Here is a 24,639-nt window from a genome sequence, read left to right on the forward strand (position 1 = left end):
AGGAGGCTCGGGAAAAGGAGCTGAGGCCAATCACCGCGCGCCTGGACGTGGGGCGCCCGCCCCTTCCTGGTGCAAGCGCCAGGGGCCCCCTCCGGTGAAGGGCGAGCGTACGGAGGCCGCAGAGGCTGCGGAGCCGCGTGGGTTGCTGGAACCCAGGCGCGCGCGGAGTCCGGTAGGTATCCAGACGGATTGTGGGCTTGGCTGTCCCGGCCCGGCGTGCGTGGCCCACGGCTTCGCTGAGGCGCTCGCGCTCGCTCCCCGGCTAGCCGCCCAGCTCTTCGGACGCGGTTCCCGCCGTTCCCGGTGCGTGAGCGTAGGATTCCGCGGCGCCCGTTTTGGGGGCGCCCGGCCCGTCAGGTCCTTTCCCTCCAGAGAAGACGCGGCTCCCCCCTCGGGGCGCTCCGTCCCCCGCTGCCCCGCACCCTCGTGTTCCCGGGTCTCCCACAGTGGGGCTGGTCAAGCAAGTGTGGACGGGCTGGCCCACCTTTCCCCTTCATTGATAAGCGTTTTATTTTTTTTTTCCTCCATCTGCAAAGCTAGACCTTCTTATTCCTCAGTCCTGTTTAGATCCTAACTCTGAGGGGAAACTGACCCCTCGGAGACCTTGAAGCTGCTCTTTTCACCCTTGCCGTGTGAATTAATGGTCACTTCAGTTGTGTGTTTGAGAACGTTGGACCAAGTGCAGTTCCTTTCGACAACCAGCACATAGGAGGCGTGCGAAGGAACCAGACTACCCGAGTTGAAGTCTGGCTCAGCCGCCTACTAGCTGTGTAAACTGGACAACATGAGATCTCTGTGCTTCGGTGTCCTCATTTCTAAGATGACTTTAAAGTACTTAATTCATTGTGTTGTTGGGACAATTAAATGTAACATTGTCTGGCAAATGATAGCGATGATTATGAGATCCAGCAGCTATTCTGTAACATCTTGGAAAATCTCCACACTTTTCCAAAAACAGTTGGAATAATCCTCCCACTCATTAGCATATGAAATTACCCATCCTATAAAAACTAACCACACCTAATTTCGCAGCCACGTTCACCCTCTGCGATGGCCCCACACTCTGTGGAGTGTGCTTCTGTCTATCTGAGTAAATCCACTTTTTACCTATCACTTCGTTAGGGCCTGAAACCCAGTACTGTGGGTTTTGGCTGGGTTGGAGTTCCGGCCATGTGGGTTGAAGTCCCAGTAAGGGTTTTGGCTGGGTTCGAGTCCCAGCCATGTGGGTTGAAGTCCCAAGCAGGGTTTTGGCTGGGTTCGAGCCCCAATCTGAGGTAAACAGTTGCAATTCTAAGCTCTAGGGTGCAGAGTCACTGCTCCTCTAGTACTTAGGCCTTTTTGCTGTTGTTTATTTTCATTGGAGTATAGTTGTTGCTTTACAACTATATTGTGTTAGTTTACAACTATATGTTGTGTTAGTTTCTGCTATACAAGAAAGGGAATCAGACACATGTATACATACATCCCCTCTTCTTTGATTTCCTTCCCATTCAGGTCACCACGGAGCCCTGAGTAGAGTTCCCTGTGCTATACAGGAGGTTCTCATTTGTTGTTGTTGTTCGGTCACTCAGTCATGTCAGACACTTTGTGACTCCATGGTTTGCAGTAGGTTTCCCCTTCCTTCACCCTCTCCCGGAGTTCACTCAAACTCATGTCCATTGAGTTGGTGATGCCATCCAACCATCTCATCCTCTGTCGTTTCCTTCTCCTTTTGCCTTCAATCTTTCCCAGCATCAGGTTCTTTTCCAGTGAGTTGGCTTGTTGCATCAGGTGGCCAAAGGATTGGAGCTTCAGCTTCAGCATCAGTCTTCCCAATGAATATTCAGGGTCGAGTTCCTTGAGGATTGACCGGTTGGATCTCCTTGTAGTCCAAGGGACTCTCAAGAGTCTTCTCTAGCACCACAGTTCAAAAGCATCAATTCTTTGGCACTCAACCTTCCTTATGGTCCAACTCTCACAGCCACACGTGACTGCTGGAAAAACCATAGTTTGACTATACAGATCTTTGTTGGCAAAGTAATGTCTCTGCTTTTTAATACACTGTCTAGGTTTGTCATAGCTTTTCTTCCAAGGAGCAAGCATCTTTGAATGTCATGGCTGCCGTCACTGTCTTCAGTTATCTGTTTTATATGTAATATCAGTAGTGTTTATATGTCAACCCCAATCTCCCCATCTGTCCCACCCCTCCTCCCCCTTTGTTCTCTATGTCTTTGTCTCTGTTTCTGCTTTGTAAATAAGTTCGTCTATACCATTTTTTAAATTTCTCATATATGCATTAATATAGGATATTTGTTTTTCTCTCTGATTTACTTCACTCTGTATAACAGTCTCTAGTTCCATCCAAGTATCTACAAATGGCACAATTTCGTTCTTTTTTTACATCTGAGTAACATGGTACTAATGTTTGAGTGGGAAATGTTTAGTGGGAATGACTCCTTTTGGATACTCATCCTTAGTTTCATAAGCATTGATGTTGAATGAACCGTGTTCTAATATATTTGACTACTTTTTTTTTTTTTTTTAGTCTTTTAACATAGTTGTAACTCAAGAGGAGCTGAGACTCTGATGGCATGGCTTTAGTTACCTTACGGAGGAACCTCTATCACTTATCTGATTTTCGGATACATGGAGCTCTGGCTGCTCTGAAAACTCAGCAAGTAAATCATGTTCACAAGACAGTCAAAGAGCATCTGTGTCCATGGTTCTGGTCGCAGCACCCTGGGCCCATCAGGGTCCGGTTCCATCATGCCCATTGTAAGAAGTTTCATTCAGAAAACGGAAATGACCTCCATCCAGTTGGGGAGCCAGGGTTCTCTCAAGTACACAACTGGGACAGGTTTGAACACAGTGTTAAAAATGTGGACGAACAGATGTTTTACAGGAAACTAAACAGCTTCACTTCATCAGGAGAAATCTTACGTTTTGTAAGCACACTGGAGACTTTGCCCGATACTATGATGGCAGGAGCCTTACATCGTATTTGTGAAGTGGAAAGAAAAGATGGTGATCAAAGGTTGCCGAAAGAAATACTGGAGAGTAGTGCCTTTCAGGCATTGTGTGATCGGTTTGGACGGGATCCCTCGGATTTGTCAAATGCGGGTTTGGTGACTGCTTTTCAAGCCCTGACTCTGTTGTGTGGCGATCCCCAGAGTCACTTGCTGATGAACCTGGAGGCGGAATGCCAGCATCGTCTTGAAAGGGGCGGCCTGGACGTTCACAGTCTTTGTATTCTGGGGGAAACGCTAATTAAACTGCACGGTCCGGGCTGTTCGACGCTAGACCTGATCATATATCAGCTGCAAGGGGAAAGTTTGGAAACATTTACCCCTGAGGATATCGTGACCGTTTACAGACTGTTGCAGGCGAGTCCTGAAAAAGCGGACCAACAGCAGAGGTTCTTAAATAAGATCAATCACTTTTCTCTATCACTAGTTTCCAACCTGAGTCCTAAATTGATGAGCCAGATGCTCACTGCCCTAGTGGTCCTTGATCAGACTCAAGCCCTTCCCCTGGTTATCAAACTGAGTAAGTACGTCGTGCGGCACATCGCTCGTTTCACTAGTGAAGAGCTCAGAAAAGTCTTAGAGGCGCTCATATACTTTGGGCACAGTGACAGATTCTTTACAGAAACCCTGGAGCAGCATGTCGCTTCACTGTGTCTCACTCTAGATCCTGAGCTTGTCAGCAGAGTCATGGAGTACTGCAGCAGAAAGCTGATTCTTTCAGAACCCATCTTCAACGCAGTGGCAGAAACTTTTGTTTGTCAAGCAGAAAAATTTTCACCTAGTCAGACTGCCAAGTTAATCGAGCCATTTGGAAAACTCAACTATCTGCCACCAAATGCTTCTGCTTTATTTAGGAAGCTAGAAAACATGCTGTTAACCCGCTTCAATCATTTTCCCCCCAAAACACTGCTGAGACTTCTCCATTCGTGTTCACTTATTGAGAGCCATCCGGTCAATTTTATGGCCAAGATATTCAGCCCATATTTTCTTCAGCAGCTGCAAGGTGAGTTGGTTATGACTTCTGAGAGTAGAAAACTTACCATTTGACCTTGATGTTTTCAAGTCACATATATAGCTTTTTTTTTTTTTTTGGAAAGGGAAATGGCAAGCCACTCCAGTATTCTTGCCTGAAAAAATCCCACAGACAAAGGAGCCTGACGGGCTACTCTTCAAAGAGTTGCAAAGACTTGAACACGACTGAGCAACTAAGCACACATACACAGCATGTACCTTTTTTATTGAGCCTTTATTTTTTCTTCCACTGTGATCTGAAGAAGAGATCTGAAGTTGCAGATGCTAACATTAACACAGGGTTAAAGACCAGTAGAACATTGCTCAGAGAGAAAAAACATTTTGGGGTAAACAGACTCCGCTGCCCTAGCTGAGAAACTGGATCTTCTTGTAGAGATCTGGTGATGACAATGGCAGTGTCATAATAACGTGTTAGGAGCTTTGATGACAGCAGCTGTATCACTCTTTTGCCTTTATTAACTGGCCACATGTGGAACTTCCTGACCAGGGATCAGACACGTGACCCCTGCAGTGGAAGCCTTGGGTCTTACCCTCTTATCCACCAGGGATGTCCTGGCCTTTTTTTGAGAGATGTTCATCTTAATTCAAGACCACCCAAATCTGTAAGAATCTAGATTTCCATAGGTAAAAGGAATCCCCACTAATTCTAATTCTAACATGTATCTGTCACTTTTAATTATATTCTCCAATTAGGAGCTTGCATTCTTGAAAGCCAGAATGAGATTTCATTGAGATGACAGGCAGGAAGGCATAATTAATTCTAACAAGTTATTTCCCTAGTGTCATTTAAAGGTACCTTATTAGAGTGAATTAATTAACGTTGTTGTGGTTCAGTTGCTCAGTCATGTCCAACTCTTTGAAACCCCATGGACTGCAGCACGCCAGGTTTCCCTGCCCTTCACCATCTCCTGAAATTTGCTCAAACTTATGTCCATTGAGTCTATGATGCCATCCAACGATCTCATCCCCTGTCATCCCCTTCTCCTCCCACCTTCAATCTTTCCCAGCATCAGGGTCTTTTCCAAGAAGAGTTGGCTCTTCACCTCAGGTGGCCAAAGGATTGGAGCTTCAGCTTCAGCATCAGTCCTTTCAATGAATGTTCAGGACTGATCTCCTTTAGAATGGACTGGTTGAATCTTCTTGCAGTCCAAGGGACTCTCAAGAGTCTTCTCCAACAAGACAGTTCAAAAGCATCAGTTCTTCAGTGCTTTTTTATGGTCACAATTAACGTGTGCATTCTGGCTATTCTCTGATTATACACAGCAAAATTCAAACTTAACTCTGACTGAGATGCTTTGTATTTCAGGTGCAGAGTCCTATTTGGACAGACTGAGCCTAGCACAACTGACCCAACTCTTCTTAACCTCAATTCTAGAATGCCCGTTCTACAAGGTAAAAGTATGAGCTCGTTGCATTACTTCCCTACAGGGATGGGTTTCTTTGCTTCCTTCTTCCCCTCCACCACTGCCCCCATCAGCCCCCAACCCCCAGTCCTCTTTTAAGTTCCTTCTCTTTTGAGCTGAGTAACCTCATTAAAAAACAGAGTTTTCATTCACTTGGAGTCAGTTGCCACCAGGTACTTTTTTTAATCCACTCATCATGGATGGACTTACAGGCCTTTTCCAATACTTGTCTCTTGATCAGCCATACTGTCATAAACATGCATACCTACCCTTTCATACTTAGCCCTTTTGTTGTTTTAATCTAAGACTAGATTCCTGACCATGGATGTTGCTATTCAGTCGCTCAGTTGTGTCCGACTCTTTGCGACCGCATGGACTGCACCCCAGGCTTCCCTGTCCTTCCCCATCTCCCAGAGCTTGCTCAAACTCCTGTCCATTGAGTCAGGGATGCCATCCAACCACCTCACCCTCTGGATGGCTGGACTAATTTTTGGCAGGCACTGATGGATTGATTTCCCCCTAATAGTTGTAGATGTCTCATTTCGCCAGCAGTGAATGGAAGTGACTGTCTCCCCCCATTTCTGTCGCAGTATGTTCTTAGTGCCTTTAATTTTGTCACTTGGCTCAATGAAATGCCATGTCCCATGCTTCAGTTGCGTTTTGATGAGAGTAATGAAGTTGGACGTATTTTCACGTGTTTATTGCTCATTTAACTTGCTGTGAATTGCCTCGTTATGCCTTAATTCTTATTTCTCAGGGTCGTTTGTCTGTTTTGTTTTGTGTTTTGTCCTAGTGAAAGTGAAAGTCCCTCAATCGTGTCCAACTCTTTGCAACACCATGGACTATACAATCCATGGAATTCTCCAGGCCAGAAACTGGAGTGGGTAGCCTTTCCCTTCAGGGGATCTTCCCAACCCAGGGATCAAACCCAGGTCTCCCGCATTGCAGGTGGATTCTTTACCAGCTGAGCTATCAGGGAAGCCCTAGAACACATTGTAAAAGACATTAACTATTATGTGTGTTGCATGTATGTTCTCCTGGTTTGTTTTAAATTTTTTTAGTTTTAATATTGTTTACGATGCCTTTTTGCTACACAGAAATGTTTCTTTTCTGTAGTCAAACAGTTCATTTTTTATGGCTGCTGGGTTTCCTGTGTTGTTTGTGAATATTTTGTGACTCCTAAGATAGTATAAATATTTTACTGAATTTAAAAAATACTATTTTCCTATTACGTTTAGATCTTTAATCTACCTGAAGTTAGTTATAGTCTGTAATGTGTGGCAGAACTCTAGCTTAGTTCTTTTCCAGATGGATAACCAATTACTAGCACCATTATTACATAGCTTTCCTTTTCTTACTAAACTGAAATGTCAGCTCTGTCACATTTTCCACTATTAAAAACTCAGCTGGGTGGCCTCAAGCCCCTTAAAGCAGTTCTAAGAGCTCTAGGGATGTTTCTTGAGCTGGCTTGCTTTCTTTCTCTTCCTTCCTTCCTTCCGTTTTTTCTTTTTGTGACCACTGATTACATTTAAAACACGTTTAAGATGCTTTGAATTACTGGTCTTGAACTACAACAGGAATACTTGGCCTTGTCTCACTGGCAGCGACATGGATGGACCTAGAGAGTGTCACGCCCAGTGTGGTCAGGGAAGGAGAGGTGTCGTGTGACAACCCTTATGTGTGGAATCTAAGAGACGATATAAGTGGACTTACCTACAAAACAGAGACTCAGACTTAGAGAGTGAACGCACGGTTGCCAAGGGGAAGGTTAAGGGGAAGAGGTAGTTAGGGAGTTTGAGTTGGAGATGTACACACTGCTGTGTTTAAATGGATAACCAGCAGGGGTGGGACAGGACACTGCTCAGTGTTACATGGCAGCCTGGAGGGTGAGGGAGCCTGGGGGAGAATGGACACTTGTGTGTACGGGGCTGAGTCCCTTCCCTCTTCACCGGAGACTGTCACAACTATCACTGTTAAGTCAGCTATACCCCGGTTCAAAATAAAACGCTTTTTACAAAAAGAATATTTGGCATTGCCATTTTGAGAAAGGTATTTGTGCCGAGTCTTAAGGGCACGTATTGCCTACAAAGTAATCTTGAATCAGATGTTTATACTCAGGCAGCATTCATTTTATTCTCTGATTTTGTATCTGATTTTTCTTTCTCACGTTTGCACATACATTTTCAGGGTCCAAAACTTCTTCCTAAGTTTCAAGTGAAATCCTTTCTTACTCCGTGCTCTTCCCTGGAGACCCCCATGGATTTTCACCTTTATAAATCTGTGATGATTGGACTAATCGACCTGTTAGGAGCAAGACTGTATTTTTCTTCGAAAGTGTTAACACCTTATTGCTACACAATAGGTAAGTAATAGGGAGTTTGTTGTTACACAGTCCTCTGATGGAACATGTGGGCCTTAGTAGCCACCACAGGTCTGGAAACAGAGTGGAGCTGGTCCTTCTGAAGGCAAATGGGAACAGGGGTGGGCAGTAGGGTTGAAGGGTCAGTACTCTGTGGGTGGAGTCCTGCAGGTTAGCCTCATGCAGCAGAATGTCTTTGGACATCCTTTCGGGGCATTCATTCAGAGGAATAGTGACCCAAAGTAAACAAATGAAGTAGCTCAGACTAATACCCAGGACACAGTAAGTGCTCAGTAATTATCAGCTATTCTTGTCTTCTCAGGGCTGCCCAGGCAGCTCAGAGGTAAAGAACCCTTCTGCCGATGCAGGAGACATGAGTCTGATCCCTGGATTGAGAAGATCCCCTGGAGAAGGAAATGGCAACCCACTCCAGTATTCTTGCCTAGAAAATTCCACGCAAGGACAGAGGAGCCTGGTGGGCTCCAGTCCCTGGGGTCACGAGGAGTCAGACACAACTGAGCATGTGAACGCTTGTCCTCCAGGCTGCTGCTCTCCAATACAGTAGCCACACATCCTAGTTGCTGTTTAAATTTAAATCAGTTACAATTGTAAAAATTCACAGTTCAGGCCCCCAGGTGCGCTAGCCACCCTTGAAGTGCTCCGTATCTGGTATAAGTGTTTCCATCATCACTCAAAGTTTTGCTGGACGGCACTGCCTAGAGAGTCAGAGGCCTTCTCTTTTCACACTGTTGCGTCAAGGACAATCAGCCCAAAGAGGACAGTGTTCCTGGGCTTCACACGGTCAGGTCTCACTCCCCTCCTTCATGAGCTCCTTTTACAGGGAAGGCCGGGGAGGCTGCGTGCCCAGGGCCCATGTGTCAGGGTTCTGGCTGTCTCACCGGCCCCTGGGGCACTGGAGCTTGGGGATGCCAGGTGCCAGGATGTAGGATCGTCTTCACTGTTCCCACCATCTGTTACCAGGAGAGTGAAAGTGTGTGTGGTTCACGTCGTGCCCCAGGGACCCGGAGGGCCCCCTCCTTGTTCAGGTGCAGGCGAGCCCTCATAGTTTACCCTGATGTGGTTGGGCAAAGCTCTGATTAAATTAAAGTTCTCACCATTGTCTGGTGTGGTTGTTACTTTGCAGCCTTCTGCCCAGTTGATAAACGCAGTGCGGAAGAAATCAAAACAACCAGAAGGGAAGGAAGCTAGTGTTTGTGAGGGTATCACACGAAGACTTTTTCCTTTCTTCTCTCACCAGATGTTGAGATTAAATTAGACGAAGACGGATTTGTATTACCATTTACAATTGATGAAGACGTACATAAAAGGTAAAGAAAACCGTTGTGGTCTAGATGTTACGAGACTTGTCCAGGTTAATACATAAGGACTGTTTCTTAGGAACGTGAAAAAGGTAGACACAGTTCTGGAGATAAACACTATGGCATACCAGTTTTAGAAATTCCTTGTAACATTTTGTGAACCTTAGTGTTGATAAAGTTGAGTGCTTTTTTCATCAAATCATTGGATGACAGTCATGAGTCATTTGGAAACAGTATGGGCACAAAAGCATAGCCAAATCCCAAATAAACGCTGGCAACTAAAACTATGTGAATATTTTGGATTGTTATGGAAATGAAGTTCCTCTCTCCTCTTCCGTTTTTTAGAGTAGCACTGTGCATTGATGGCCCAAAAAGGTTTTGTCTGAATAGCAAACACTTACTGGGGAAGGAGGCTACTAAACAGAGACACCTGCGCCTGCTTGGTTATCAAGTTGTCCAGGTACGGTTTTGCCTTTGTTTCCTCCAGAAGCCATTTCTAGTTCAGATTTGCTTTTCCCAGGGTCCTAAGTGGTGTGGCAGCCCAGCGGACCAAGACTAACGTCTAGTTATACGTCAGCTTTGTTCGTTACACTCGTCTCTTGATTTGTATTTTGAAACACGGTTTTTCAACTTGTTTTCCAAAAGTGAGACATCCCTAAATCCTATATAAGCTGTGCTTTACTTTGCTTTTAGAATTGCTAGATTATTAGAATATCTATTATTTTAATTTCCCTTGATATAATGAATAAAATGGACAAGATGGCCCATTAAAGCCAGGACCTTCATCAACTCCTAGCGTTTAAGACTCTTACTAGTCTTTACGTTGAGGGTCACTAACAGGGTCTTCAGTGAGGAGTCACCGTGCGTGTAACGGAGGTTTTCTGTCATCCAAGCTGTCAACCACCCTGCTCTCTGCTTTCCTGTGTAGTTAACTTTTTTCCACTCTGTCTTGTACACACCCAGATTAACTTTTCTAAAACAAATCATTGCCAGTGTGCTCAGAAACCTTCCTTGTTTCCTTACCGCTTACGGGATAGAGTCACACTCCTCTGCACCTCAGCATTTCGGACGCTCCTTGGTCTGCCTGCAGCCGGGCTGTCTGCTCCGAGCGTGGCGGTCTTCCTTCCGGCCTTTCCCCCTCGCCCAGGCCACTCAGGTGGTCTCCCCCTCTCAGAGTGTCCCAGTTCTAGGTCTTCATGACTCCCAGTGAGGCCGACCTCTCACCCTAATGAAATGTCAGAAACTGCCTCTCAATACTAAAGCATGATTTTCATTGTATGTTCTGCTTACGTTTTGTATTTATTGCACATTTTAAGTTGGTACCTGACTTGTAAGCTCCCTGGGGACAAGGGTCATGTTGAGCCTTGTGTAGTCACCCCCTTCAGCGCTGGCAGCACCATCGCAGGCTCTGGGCACACGGGACGCGCAAGCCGGCTCTGACGTCCTCCCGCCAGGAGCTGACGCTCTGCCACGGGGGTGGGCGTGACAGACAGACAGGCACCCCCAAAGCCAAGGTGATTTCAGATCATGAAGGATCATGATGGCTTTCTTTTCTTCTCTTCACAGATACCCTACTATGAGATTGAGATGCTAAAATCAAGACTGGAATTAGTGGACTATTTACAAGGAAAACTGTTTTCTCAAAACTCAGGTGGTCATTGGTAATAAGAACGAATACTGACTTCTGAACTCACATAGTGAAAGAACTTGCAAATTAGCCATTTATTTATGGAATGATCTGGAAAGGGTCTCTCGTATACACTTTTGTTGTTGTTTAGTCACTAAGTCGTGTCTGATTCTTTGCAACCCCATGGACTGCAGCACGCCAGGCTTCCCTGTCCATCCCCAACTCCCGGAGTTTGCTCAAACTCATTGAGTCAGTGATGCCATCCAACCATCTTATCTTCTGCTGCCCCCTTCTCCTTCTGCCCTCAATCTTTCCCAGCATCAAGATCTTTTCCAGTGAGCCAGTTCTTCGAATCAGGTGGCCAAAGTATTGGAGTTTCAGCATCAGTCCTTCCCATGAATATTCAAGGTGGATTTTCCTTGAGGATGGACTGGTTGGATCTCCTTGCAGTCCAAGGGACTCTCAAGAGCCTTCTCCAACACCACAATTTGAAAGCATCAATTCTTCGGTGCTCAGCTCTCTTTATAGTCCATCTGTCACATCCAGACATGATTACTGGAAAAACCACAGCTTTGACAGTATGGACCTTTGTCAGCAAGGTGATGTCTTTGCTTTTTAATACGCTGTCTAGATTTGTCATAGTTTTCTTCCAGGAAGCAAGCGTCTTTTAATTTCATGGCTGCTGTCAGCATCCACAGTGATTTTGGAGCCCAAGAAAATAGAGTCTGCCACTGTTTCCTTTTTTCCCCCATCTTTTTGCCATGAAGTGATAGGACCTGATGCTGTGATCTTAGTTTTTTGAATGTTGAGTTTTAAGCACTTAACCAGTAGCAAATTTAAAATTAATCTTTATTTAATACTAGTGTCATAGATACTTTTATACATCAAACAGAACTGATCAACTACAATAAAGGAGTGAGTAAATGTCATTATTTTTTTTTAAGTCTTGTGTCTTGTGATGATTGTCTGCTAACTGAAAATATATTCTTGAGAGACTTTTGCTTGCTCTTCTAACAAATGTAAGAAATTTTATCTCCTATTTTTTTCTTTTATATTTTATTAGAGGAAGTAATATATGGTAAGAAAAGGAGCAAGGAAAATAGGTTTGTGTATGAACATATAGAATTATAGATTTACACAGACATAATCCTTTAGTTAATAAAATTTTTTATTGGTATGGGAGCTTTCTTATTCATAAAGGTATAAAGATGTGAAAAAGGCGACTTAAGCAGGCTTGCGGGGTGTTGGAGGGAGAAACTTCTAAATCTAGCATGGCTTCAAACTACCTAGTTCCCTGTGTGTGCTTCACTGTCCCATTATGGTAAGTTAAAAGTTTCGGGGATAAGAAGGGTTCTGCACCCAATTAGAATGTGTGTGTCGGGCAGGGGGATGGGGCTGTGCTCCAGCACCTGCTGAAGGTCCTACAATTGAACTCTGACCGTGTCTGCCTGGAGAGAGCTCCAGATCCCACAGGTGGAAGGCTCAGGCCCACAAGACTGTCCCCTCACCCCCACCCTTGTGACAGTTGTCACATGACTTGACCAACTGGCTGTAAGTCAGAGGCTCCAGTATCCCCCTCCTTCAGTTCAGTTCAATTCAGTCACTCAGTTAATGTCTGACTTTTTGCGACCCCACGGACTGCAGCATGCTGGGTTCCCCTGGCCTCCACTATCTCCCGGGGTTTGCTCAAACTCATGTCCATCGAGTCGGTGATGCCATCCAACCATCTCATCCTCTGTCGTCCCCTTCTCTTCGCACCTTAAATTTTTCCCAGCATCAGGCTCTTTTCCAATGAGTCAGTTCTTTGCATCAGGTGGCAAGGTATTGGAGTTTCAGCTTCAGCATCAGTCCTTCCAATGAATATTCAGGATTGATCTCCTTTAGGATGGACTGGTTGGATCTCCTTGCAGTCCAAGGGACTCCCAAGAGTCTTCAACACCACAGTTCAAAAGTGTCAATTTGGCTCTCAGCCTTCTTTCTGGTCCAGCTCTCACATCCATACATGACTACTGAAAAAACCATCGCTTTGACTAGATGGACCTTTGTTGGCAAAGTAATGATGACCCCCTCCTTGGGTTCCATCAAATTGCTAGAGCAGCTGACACAACTCAGAGAAATGTTTTACTAACCAGAATGTAGGTTGATTATAAAAATGTAACTCAGGAACAGCCAGAGGGAAGAGATGCTTGGGCAAGGAATGGGGACGGTTGTGGGGTTACCCTGCCCTCTCCAGGCACCATTCTCCCCTAAGCTCCACCTGTTCACCAGCCTGAAAACTCAAACTGATCCTTGTGGGTTTTTATGGAAGCTTCAGTACAAAGAGGTTACAGTAGTTTGTTATATATGCTAGGAAAAAACTAAAACCTTTTCCATCTACCTGAATTCCCATCCATTGGGTCTTTTATTCATTATTTTTCTAATTGGAATGAGACACTGGTTCTGCACTGTTAGTAGTAATGTGCTCTGCTGAGCCTGTGTCTTACTGGGCTCTCCCTTACCCTCGTCATTCATTCATTCACTCACCAAACATTCATTAAAGAGCCCTGATAATGCTGGGCTCCCACTGAACGTCAGCGCTCCGGAGGGCAGCAGCAAAGAGCCCCCGCCTGGAGAGGCTCCACGTGGGAGAGACGAACGAGGACGTGATTATAGTGATGAGCCCACTGGCAGTCCTGCAGCAGGAGCAGGACTCTGGAAGGCAGATTTCAGGCCTGCCTGGGGGGAGAAAAGAGGCTTCTTGGAGTAATTTGTGAGCTGAATTCAGAGGACAGAGGCAGGTTTCTGATTGCCACGCCCAGAGTACCCAGCACAAAGCAGACAGGGTTGCCATAGGAAATGGAAGTGAAAGTGAAAGTCGCTTAGTCCTGTCCAACTCTTTGCAACTCCATGGACTGAATTCTCCAGTCCAGAATACTGGAGTGGGTAGCCTTTCCCTTCTCCAGTGGATCTTCCCGACCCAGGAATCAACCGGAGTTTCCTGCATTGCAGGCGGACTCTTTACCAACTGAGCTCTCAGGGTTGAAACTAAATGACACTTTGTTTTAAAGAAAATTTTAATCCTGAAAATGTGTGGGGATATGTTAGGAAAACAGTTTAACAAATAGATATGAGATTGCTGATTTCACCAATTGGAGTAAATTTGGCAAGCTCCATAAGATTTTATAAAGCTATGGGTGCTTATAAGCTGAATCCTCAGGCCAGTAAAATTTTAATGTCTACCTGTGTAAACGATGTGAATTTTCTTGTTGAAATTACATATACAGTATGACAGACCATGGTGCCATGTGTTAATAAAGTTTTTAAATAAGACATAATCTTGATGTGTTTTAAAAGCAAAGGGGGAAAAAAAAAAAACAAGAAAAAAATAGGTGAAAAAAGTTAACTTGCAAGCCTATATCCCCTGAAAGCAACAGTGATTATCTTCAGATTAGACACTAGAGGGCAGCAGAGGCTCGGACATTTATTGGCTTCAGCAATGGAACTAACTATAAAGCAAGCAGAGAGTCGAAGGATTGATGCTTTTGAACTGTGGTGTTGGAGAAGACTCTTGAGAGTCCCTTGGACTGCAAGGAGATCCAACCAGTCCATCCTAAGGGAGATCAGTCCTGAGTGTTTATGGGAAGGACTGATGTTGAAGCTGAAACTCCAATACCTTGCCATCTGATGCAAAGAACTGACTCATTGGAAAAGAGCCTGATGCTGGGAAAGATTGAAGGTGGGAGGAGAAAGGGATGACAGAGGATGAGATGGTTGGATGGCATCACCGACTCAATGGGCATGAGTATGAGCAAGCTCCAGCAGTTGGTGATGGACAGGGAGGCCTGGTGTGCTGCAGTCCATGAGTTCGCAAAGAGTCAAACACGACTGAGCAACTGAACTGAACTGACTGAATGGAATCAGATGGTCCCTGGTACATGTGTGTATCGCAGGCCGGAGCTGTGGAAGGGTGACAGTTTTGCCTGAATAAAATGCAGTTTTCTTAACCTCGATCTGAAGAAGGAATGTACTTTGGCTGAACCAGGCCTATCAGAAGAGCGTAGGTGGTATCTTGGGATAAAGAGATCCTGGCTGGTTTCTTGAAGACGAGGATCTGACCTACAGAATTTCTGTACACCTGGGTGCCTATGGAGACTTGCTAAGTATTAGGTGGAAGAAAAACTAGGAAGGAGTGGGATTGAGCATATTTAATATAATTCCAAGAGTAGGGGGAGATCTGCTGCTGCTGCTGCTGCTGAAGTCACTTCAGTCGTGTCTGACTTTGTGGGACCCAATGGACGGCAGCCCACTAGGCTCCCCCGTCCCTGGGATTCTCCAGGCAAGAACACTGGAGTGGGTTGCCATTTCCTTCTCCAATGTGTGAAAGTGAAAAGTGAAAGTGAAGTTGCTCAGTCGTGTCTGAATCTTCTCGACCCCATGGATTGCAGCCTACCAGGCTCCTCCGTCCATGGGATTTTCCAGGCCAAGAGTGCTAGAGTGGGGTGCCGTTGCCTTCTCCGGGGTGGGGTGGGGAAGATCAGTTCCCTCAAAAAAAAAAAAAAAAAAGCTGGACCCACCGGAAGACTGTGTACAAATTCAGGGAGGGAGTCTTGGCTCCATGGTGACGAGTTAACCTCCGAAAGCTGAAATTTCCCCAACTGGAAACATATCCAGATCCACTTGAAGTCTGAACACGTACTGTAGGGTTGTCATGAAACCAAACTTGGGTCTGCTCACCTGTGCAGAAAAGCCAATCAACTGACACTGGGTTGTGCTGAAGGGAAGTACAGGGTTGGTTACAGGGCAGCAGGCAAGGAGTCCAAGCAGCTAGCGTGCTTCAAAGACCTGAACTCTGATGGACTTCAGCAGTTCAGTTCAGTCACTCAGTTGAGACCCCATGGACTGCAGCGCACCAAGCCTCCCTGTCCATCACCAACTCCTGGAGATTATTCAAACTCATATCCATTGAGTTGGTGATGCCATCCAACCATCTTATCCTCTGTCATCCCTTTCTCCCACCTTCAATCTTTCCCAGCATCAGGGTCTTTTCCAATGAGTCAGCTCTTCGCATCAGGTGGACAAATACTGGAGTTTTGGCTTCAGCATCAGTCCTTCCAATGAACACCCAGAACTGATCTCCTTTAGGATGGACTGGTTGGATCTCCTTGCGGTCCAAGGGACTCTCTAGAGTCTTCTCCAACACCACAGTTCAAAACCATCAATTCTTTGGACTTCAGCAAAGCATTTTTAAAAGCCAAGTGAGGGAGAGGGACTCGCAGGGGCTGTGATCAGCTCGTGCATAATTCTGTGCTTGGCTGATGCAGACATAAAGAGGCCTTGTTGCAGGGGTTAACGGAATCAATCCTCAGGCGCCAGTAGGTCTGGGGGCTAAGTGCTCAGGGTCATCAGGTGGCTAATTTCTTCCATTTGGTGGTGGTTTTAGCATCTGTAAATCAACTCAGGGAGTGTTGCATCAGATGCTATTATCTAGGCACTTCAGAGAAGAGCCACAGCAGAGGGTGTCGGGGGAGGGTCTGTCCCGGGAAGGCCCCTTAGGGTCCTGCCCGGTTTCAGGATCATAAAATAAGACATTCCTTGTCAGCTGTATGACAGGAACTGGAAAACAGTAAATCCCCAGCGAGCCACGCGGGCTTTTGTTATTAGTATGTGAGTTATGGTGCAGTCAGACCTCCTTGTTACAGCTGCAGAGATGGAGCCTGTCAAAGACGCTCAACAAGGAGCAATATTGAAGAGGAAAAGTGAAAATTTTTACATAACCTCCTGCTTGTCCTGCCTCTGTAGCTCAGCTTACTCCTTACAAATTCTGGATCACGTAGGTCAGGAAGTCTCAGAAAGTGGGGACTTACAATGCTAGGAATTGGAGCTTATCTCACTCACCCTCGTCCTGCAATCGCCGGGCCCCTGCAAACCTGCTTAATCATGCCTGTTCATGTAAAGCTCAGGCATTCCCCTCCCCGTCAAGATTGCTGTTCCGGCTCGCGAAACTTCTTAGTTTAAACCAGCATATAGCAGCTAGTGCTGCCCACTATCGTCTGTCTATAAAAACCCTGTAACTTCTTTGTTTGGGCCTCAGAGCTTGGAGTGTTGACACATCTGGGCCTGCCCGCGTGATTAACCTGAGCTCCCCACCTCTCCGAGTGTGCTGCTTGGTTCCCGCGTGATTAACCTGAGCTCCCCACCTCTCCGAGTGTGCTGCTTGGTTCCCGCGTGATTAACCTGAGCTCCCCACCTCTCCGAGTGTGCTGCTTGGTTCCCGCGTGATTAACCTGAGCTCTCCACCTCTCCGAGTGTGCTGCTTGGTTCCCGCGTCATTAACCTGAGCTCTCCACCTCTCCGAGTGTGTTGCTTGGTTTCCCGCGTGATTAACCTGAGCTCTCCACCTCTCCGAGTGTGCTGCTTGGTTTCCCGACCACCGGTTTCAAGACCCCACAGGAAAGAGCGCACGGCCACTCCTTTCGCAGCATGCCAGACATCACGCTGAGAAACCCGGCTCCATAAAACCTCTGCTGTAATGAGAATGGAATGCACCTCGGTGGCCCGCTCCATCATCAGATGGTTTGCCTTAACATGCTTGAAATCCCGTCTCAGAAAAGCCCAAACATCTCTCTCCGTGACTCCTTGCAGTCTCTAGCATATAGGGCACACTTTTGGTGTCTTGAACTTGTATTCTAGGATCTAACATTTGCAAGAAGCAACATCTCAATGATCCTACTGGAACTTTTATTATGGAAAACACTGAAAACACATAAGCTTAGAAAGAGGGCTTCCCAGGTGGCTCAGTGGTAAGAACACCTGTCAATGCAGGAGACTTGAGTTTGATCCCTGGGCCAGGAAGATCTCCTGGAGTAGAAATGGCAACCCACTCCAGTATTCTCGCCTGGAAAATTCCATGGACAGAGGAGCCTGGTGGGCTATACAGTCCATGGGATCACGAAGTGTCAGACACGACTGAGTGAATGAACACACATGCAAGATTAGAAAGACTGGCATAATGGGTTCACATGAGTTTCTTTAATCATCTTGAAGGATGCCCATATTTTCGAATCCTGTTTCATCTCTTTATTCCCTTCTTTTTCTTTCTTTTCCTATATTGGAATGTTTCTAGAAAAATCCAAACTATCATCTACTTTTATCCTAAACACTTCAGTATGAGCCCATAACCAATAAACATTTTTTTTCTTTTTTATTTAACTATTCTGCCATTATTACAACAAACAAAACTGATAATTCTTGCCCACGGTCATTTAATATCTGGTCTATATTCCAGGTTTTCTATGCTGCCTCAGAAATATTTTTTAAATTTATTTTTGTTATTGAAGTGTAGTTGATTTAGAATGTTGTGTTAATTTCTACAGTACAGCTAAGTGACTCCGTTATACCTACATATATATTTTTTTATGTTCTTTTCCATGAGGCTTTACCCCAGGATACTAACTTTATTTTAGTTCCTATGCTATAAAGTAGGACCACTGTAGGAGAATAGTTTGTACCTACTAATCCCGAACTCCCAAGCCGTCTCTCTTATACCCCTCTCCCTCTTGGCACTCCCAAGTCTGTGAGTCGGTTTCTATTTTGCAGACAGGCCCATCTGTGGCATACTTTAGATTCCACAAGTAAGCGGTATCATATGGCATTTGTCTTTCAAAAATCTTTTTTAAGTGTTGACTCCTTTGAATCAGGATCTGAACAAAGACCACATACTAATTTTAGGTGTTAAACCTCTAAGTCTAAAGTCTCACATCTGTATTGCGCCCCACCCCCCCCCACCACCTAGGTTCCATGTCATGAATTTATTGGAGAAGTCAGATCAATTGCCCTGGAAAATGTCCCACGGCACTGACTTGACATTTTCTAACTAGTTCCTCTGCTGAATTTCCTGTTAAATGAAAAGATCCAGAGGCTTGCTTAGATTCAGCTTAACTTTTTCAGCAAGGCTGCTTCAGAGGAAATACTGTGTATTTGGTTTGCATCATACCATAATGTCCTGTTACCCTCTTAGTAATATTCATTAAGATTGATAGCAGGTTCCTGGCTCACCACCAGGCTGATCCCTCCTCTGTAGTCCCCGTCAACCTGTCACCTAAGGGCTTTAGCATCTGTTAATGACCATTGCCTAGACTCGTTCTTCCAATTGGTGATTAAAAAAAGGTTTCCTCACTCTATCATTCCTTCTGCTTTTATCAGCTGGTATTCATCTCTAAAGAAGAAGTTTCTGCCATCAACTATTGGTGAACTCTAAAATAAGGTTTGGGTTTCCCTGGTGGCTCAGACGGTGAAGAATCCACCTGCACTGCAGGAGACCTGGGTTCGATCCCTGGATTGGGAAGATCCCCTGGAGAAGGGAAAGGCCACCAACTCCAGTATTCTTGCCTGGAGAATCCCCATGGACTGAGGAGCCTGGAGGGCTACAGTTCACATGGTCACAAAAAGTTGGACAAGACTGAGTGACTAAGCACAAAATAAGGTTTATACACAAACTTATGTTACTGGGGGAAAGGGAAGGAGGGATAAATTGGGAGATTGGAATTGACATATATATGCCACTACTATATGTAAAAATTGATAACCTACTGTATAATGCAGGTGTCGACTAAAAATAATACGTGCAACCTCAAAGTTGAGAGGTTTTATTCGGTGGGAGTGTTAGGACTTGAGTCCGGGGGACAGTATCTCAGGTGACTCCGAGAGAGCTGACTCCGAGGAGGTGGGGGAGGAGCCAGACTATATACAATTTTGCAGCCAGGGGCAGGTAATCTGAATATGTGACGATTACTGTTAATCAAGAGAAAACAAAATCTCCTACATGAAGAGATTTAGTCATCTTCTATGTATAGAAAGATGCAAGCATCTGGGCTTGCTGAAATCATTTCTTTCATAAGCCTCTAGCCATCTGGGGCCAATCCTGCTTTCTTTATTGTTCACATACTAATTCCTTGTGTACTGTAAGAGAAAGCGAATGTGGAGGATGGCTGCCTCTAAATATCCCCCAGTTCCTCAGTGCTTACCAGGGACGAAAGTAGCTAATGGTTTCCCAATAGCTGGCTATGTTTCACCTGGGCTCAGAAATTTGCATTTGGAAAAGGCTTGTTTCCTGGTAGAGCATAAAGCAGAAAACATTTCATGTCACACAGGCAACTCTTCTCCATCCTCTGTAATGACCCATATGGGAAAAGAATCTAAAAAAGGGTAGATATATGTATACATATGGATACGTGTATAAATGATTCACTTCGCTCTACAGCAGAAACTAACACATCTTACATCAACTATACTCCAATAAAAATTTTAAAATGATGAATTATACAGAAAAAACAAGATAACTGCGTCTTTCCTTTTATCAGGTTTTAGAATAGAGAGCTGGTTATCTGGTCAGTTTTTTGTTTGTTGTTTGTTTTAGGCTGTCTCTGAATTCATGACGTTTTATCTACTTGATGTGCTTCAATCCGTTACAGTCATCTTTTGGATGTTTACCTTGTATTTTAGACTGGTGGTGTTATGGAGTCCAAGCTCACTCTGCTAGCCACACGATGGGCCGATGAAGCCGAGAGAGGAGATGTTGGGGCAAGGAAGAGACTTTAATCAGGGAGCCAGCAGACTCATAAGATGGCAGGCTAGCGCCTCAAAATAACCGTCTTATTGGAGCCTGGATGGCAGGTTGTTTTATAGACCAGAAAGAAAGAAGCAAGGAGGAGCTGAATTCAAAAGGCAGAAGGAAGAGGGAGATGCAGTGGGGAAGTAAAGTGAAAGGGTCTTCAGTCTTGTAAAACATCTCCAAGGGAACGTCCAGCCTTCAGAAGGGTGTGTTATCCCTCCTTGAGCCGAACAAAGGCATTTAAGTCTACAGTCAAGCAGAGGGGCAGGGTCCTCCAGGCAAGCCACTGAGTATGATTATAATAATAAATAATAATTTTTTAAAAGGCTTCCCTTGTGGCTCAGCAGGTAAAGAATCCACCTGCAATGTGGGAGACCTGGGTTCAATCCCTGGGTTGGGAAGATCCCCTGGATAAGGAAAAGACTACCCGCTCCATTATTCTGGCCTGGAGGACTCCATGGATTGTATGGACATGACTGAGAGACTTTCACTCACAATAATAAAAGCCAGTCAAAGAAACAGTTTCCAACATAGAGTCAGCCCTGGCTTCCTCCCTGCCAGAGTGGGATACCCGTCGTGTTGATCTATTTATCCTTTTGACCTGGAATACCCGTGTCTGAAAATTTCTTGGCAGAAGAGAGTGTCCCAGGCTCACTCACCCTCTCCTGTCTCAGCCCTGGGGTCAGCCCTCTCTAAGGAGCCTGGTTCTGACAGGTGGTCCTGCTCACTGCTAGAGTCATGGGTACTGGGGATTTTTCATTTGGGACATCTATGAAATCACATTCATTTTGATTTCAAAATCAACCAGGGGAACAAATCACAATTAAATTTACACTTATATGCCTTGAAATGTAAGTTTGATGCTTAAAGAGACTCATAAGGGACTCCATCAATTGAACGAGTCAGCCTCCTGGAAAAGCCTGATGGCAAGCATGTTTTCTAAGTCTACTGGCAGTATCCTACAGGGAGGGGAATTGGCCTGACCTCTTTACCAGGGAGGAGGTGTCGAATAAGATTAAGGCTTGTTATGCCACCACGCATCATTGCCTGTACCCCACATCTGCTGAAGGGGATCTGGAGGACAGGCTGTGGCTCCCCTGTTGATGGTGCCAAGGTTACAATTTTATTCTTTCAAACATTTGGAACATGTGTGGCAGGAGCATTCTGCCATATCCCTTGAGTTTGTAACGACCTTTAAATTTGCTGGATACACAGACCCAGTGGGGAGCGGCAGGCAGCTGAGGTCCTGGTGGCCCCGCAGAGCAGGCTGCCTAAACAGTAAGTTTTAGCCAGACCAGAGCAAAGTCATCACCCAACGTCAGCTCTGGGCACCGGTGTAGATTCTGTGATGGTGGAATGGGATTTGGAGAGTAGACATCCCAGTCAATCCTAAAGGAAATTGACCCTGAATATTCATCAGAAGGACTGATGTTAAAGCTGAAGCTCCAATACTCATTGGAAAAAACCCCGAGGCTGCGATAGTTTGAGGGCAGGAGGAGAAGGGGGCAGCAGAGGGTGAGATGGTTGGATGGCATCACTGACTCAATGGACATGAGTTTGAACAAACTCAGAGACAGTGAAGGACAGGGAGGCCTGGCGTACTGCAGTTCACGGGGTCTCAGAGTTGGACATGACTGAGTGACTGAACAACAACCTCCCAGATTACTGAGGCTGTCAACTGCAACAAAGCTATCTGATCTGCAGAGTTACTCAGGCTCAGCCTGCTTGTGGGTACTATTATCCCACTTATTTTAAGGGTAGGGTTTTTGTTCCTTTATCCTTCCCTTCCCTCACATAGGACTTTGCAAGTACAAGTCACAGACACAAGGGACTTAAATATATAAGACTTTTTGACTTTCTATTCCACTCATGTACCTGGAATATGTAATAGGATCATATAGGAAAGTATTTTTTAAAAAGCAACTAAAATCTCTTAATAATTGGAACCAACAAAGTTCACTTGCCTACTGTTTCCTCTACCTCTGATTCCTGCCGTGCAGGATGTGAATTCACTCCCGGGGTGGTGGCCATTCCACAGGGCTCCACCACCTCCTGACCACGCATCACACCTCAAGTGATGCTGCAGACTTTCACAGTCAGGCTCCTGGGCTTCTGTGACACCAGGCAGACCCACAGGGATGCTGAGGCAGCACTGGGCTGGGGTCACACGAGGTCGGGAGTGAACTATAAGGAAGGAAGTCTCACCCCAGGAGGACAGGGAATGAAAAATAAAAGGTGCCTCCATGGTGAACGGCAGGTGGTTCTGAGAGGCTGCTCCACGCTCCTCAGAGTCCTGGGCAAGGTCAAGCTCCAGTTGCCCTGAGGAGCGACCTTGAGAATTCAACTTATATGGACTTCCCTCCTGCCCTCACTTGTCTGGTGCCTTGCTCCTGATCCCTGGAATTACCTCCCAAATAAAGCAAGAGCATGCAAGTCCCCCTTCATGGATCACTGCCTTGTCATGGAGAAGGGGCTTGTGTAACTGAAAGAGTCAATTCCTAGGTTGGTTGATAAGTCCAGGGTCCCCAAGGAGGAGAGAGGGGTCTGAGGCTCTTGAGGAGGAGATACGGGTCTGGAATTCTCAAGGAAGAGAAAAGGACACCTTAGTCCTAGTCACAGACAACTTTTTTTTCCTTTAATCCTGGAGCTGATGATTACACAACAAAACAACTCAGCTTAAACTCTGTACTGAGGATTATCTAACAACAATGTATCCTGCTTGAGGTCATTTTCTCCTTCTTGAAAACCTTCTGACCAATCCTGTTATCTTAAAATAGATATTATGGGAGTGGGTCTGCTAAGATCTTTCTATTGCTAGTTCTAATCCTGTCATCTTAAAATGTAAATTGTGGCGTGGGTCTAGTAAGACCTTTACAACCTTGAGACATCTTTTGATTTATTGTAATAACCAATTGAAAAAGTAACTCCCTTTAAGACAAGCAAGTGTCGGGGCACTCTCCACCCGCCTTCTGACGTCTGTGTCAGAAGCTTTCTCTGTCCCTTTTTCACTAGGGCATCCCTGGTGGCTCAGACGGTAAAGTGTCTGCCTACAATGCAGTAGACCTGGGTTTGATCTCTGGGTTGGGAAGATCCTCTGGAGAAGGCAATGTACCTCCAGTACTCTTGCCTGGAAAATCCCATGGATGGAGGAGCCTGGTAGGCTGCAGTCCATGGGGTCGCAAAGAGTTGGACACGACTGAACAACTTCACTAACCTAACCTTTTCATTTTAATGAAACTCTGTTACACAAAAGCTCTTGAGTGATCAAACCTGGTCCCTGGTCCTGAAGCTAAATCTTCTTCGGAGAACACGAATCTGACATCGTTCACCATAAGCTATCATAACTCAATGAAGGTATGAGCTATGCCATGCATGGCCACGCAAGATGGATGGGTCACAGTGGAGACCCTGACAAAACTTGGTCCACTGGAGAAGGGGTGGCAAACCCCTCCAGTATTTTGGCTGTGAGAACCCCACGAACAGTATAAAAAGACAAACAGATATGACACTGAAATATGAGTCCTCCCAGGTCTGAAGATGTCTAATATGCTATTGGGGAAGATGGGAGGGCAATTCAATGGACATGAACTTGGGCAAACTGCAGGAGATGGTTAGGATCAGAGAAGCCTGGCGTGCTGCCCTCCGTGGGGTCACAGAGTTGGACATGAACAACAACAGATCCAAGTCCCTTGTCCCAGGCTCACCTTTAGAAGGAACCCAAGCCAGTATGCCAACTGTATTTCTCTACTGAATCACCAACTATCTGTGGAGTGAGCACCTACTCTGTGCCAGACTGAGCCATCAGAGGGTGAGTGCAGCGCCCTCTGCAGCTGTCAGTCTAGTACAGAAGAGAGCCGAGGGGGAGCTGAAGCTAACTGATGTACCTCCACATAGCTGCACAAAAGGATTTTTCAACAAAACGATTTCAGTCTCAGTTTTAGCTGAGTTCTCAAAACAACTGGTATCAACCGCTCCCATTTCACAAAATGTGTTACCAGGTCACCTATGCAAGGCTGTGACGGCTCCCGACCATTAGCTGACCTCCTGTGTCCGATCTTTAAAAGAGGTTTGAGAGGTTGAGGGAGGTACTTGATTATAAGAGCTTCTTCTTCTTTTTTTTTTTTTTTCATTCTCTCTCTCTCTCCTGGTGATTTTATGAGGACCCCTGCCTAGGGCTTCCAAGGGGGCGTTGGTGGTAAAGAACTCGCCTGCCAAAGCTGGAGACAGAGAAAGGAGGGCTCCATCCCTGGGTGGGGAAAATCCAAAAAATAGAAGCAATATTGTAACAGATTCAATAAAAACTTT

At 45.5% G+C, this 24,639-nt stretch overlaps 1 protein-coding gene across 2 annotated transcripts; it reads left to right on the forward strand.

The window, feature by feature from the left end:
- The first annotated feature begins 71 nt into the window (after positions 1-71).
- Positions 72-11,688, forward strand: FASTKD3 (FAST kinase domains 3). Of its 2 annotated transcripts, XM_061393889.1 has the most exons (7): positions 73-172; positions 2,525-4,008; positions 5,344-5,429; positions 7,628-7,802; positions 9,058-9,127; positions 9,464-9,578; positions 10,685-11,688. In XM_061393889.1, the coding sequence occupies exons 2-7, from the start codon at positions 2,571-2,573 to the stop codon at positions 10,781-10,783; spliced, it is 1,983 nt and encodes a 660-aa protein (XP_061249873.1). In that variant the 5' UTR covers positions 73-172; positions 2,525-2,570; the 3' UTR covers positions 10,784-11,688. The 2 variants fall into 2 exon arrangements, 1 of the variants encoding a protein (XP_061249873.1); XR_009731837.1 differs by lacking the exon at positions 10,685-11,688 and having other exon boundaries at positions 72-172; positions 8,944-9,127; positions 9,464-9,482.
- The last annotated feature ends 12,951 nt before the right edge of the window (positions 11,689-24,639 follow it).

Source organism: Bos javanicus, chromosome 20 (genome assembly GCF_032452875.1).
Source record: "Bos javanicus breed banteng chromosome 20, ARS-OSU_banteng_1.0, whole genome shotgun sequence".
Taxonomy (NCBI): domain Eukaryota; kingdom Metazoa; phylum Chordata; class Mammalia; order Artiodactyla; family Bovidae; genus Bos; species Bos javanicus.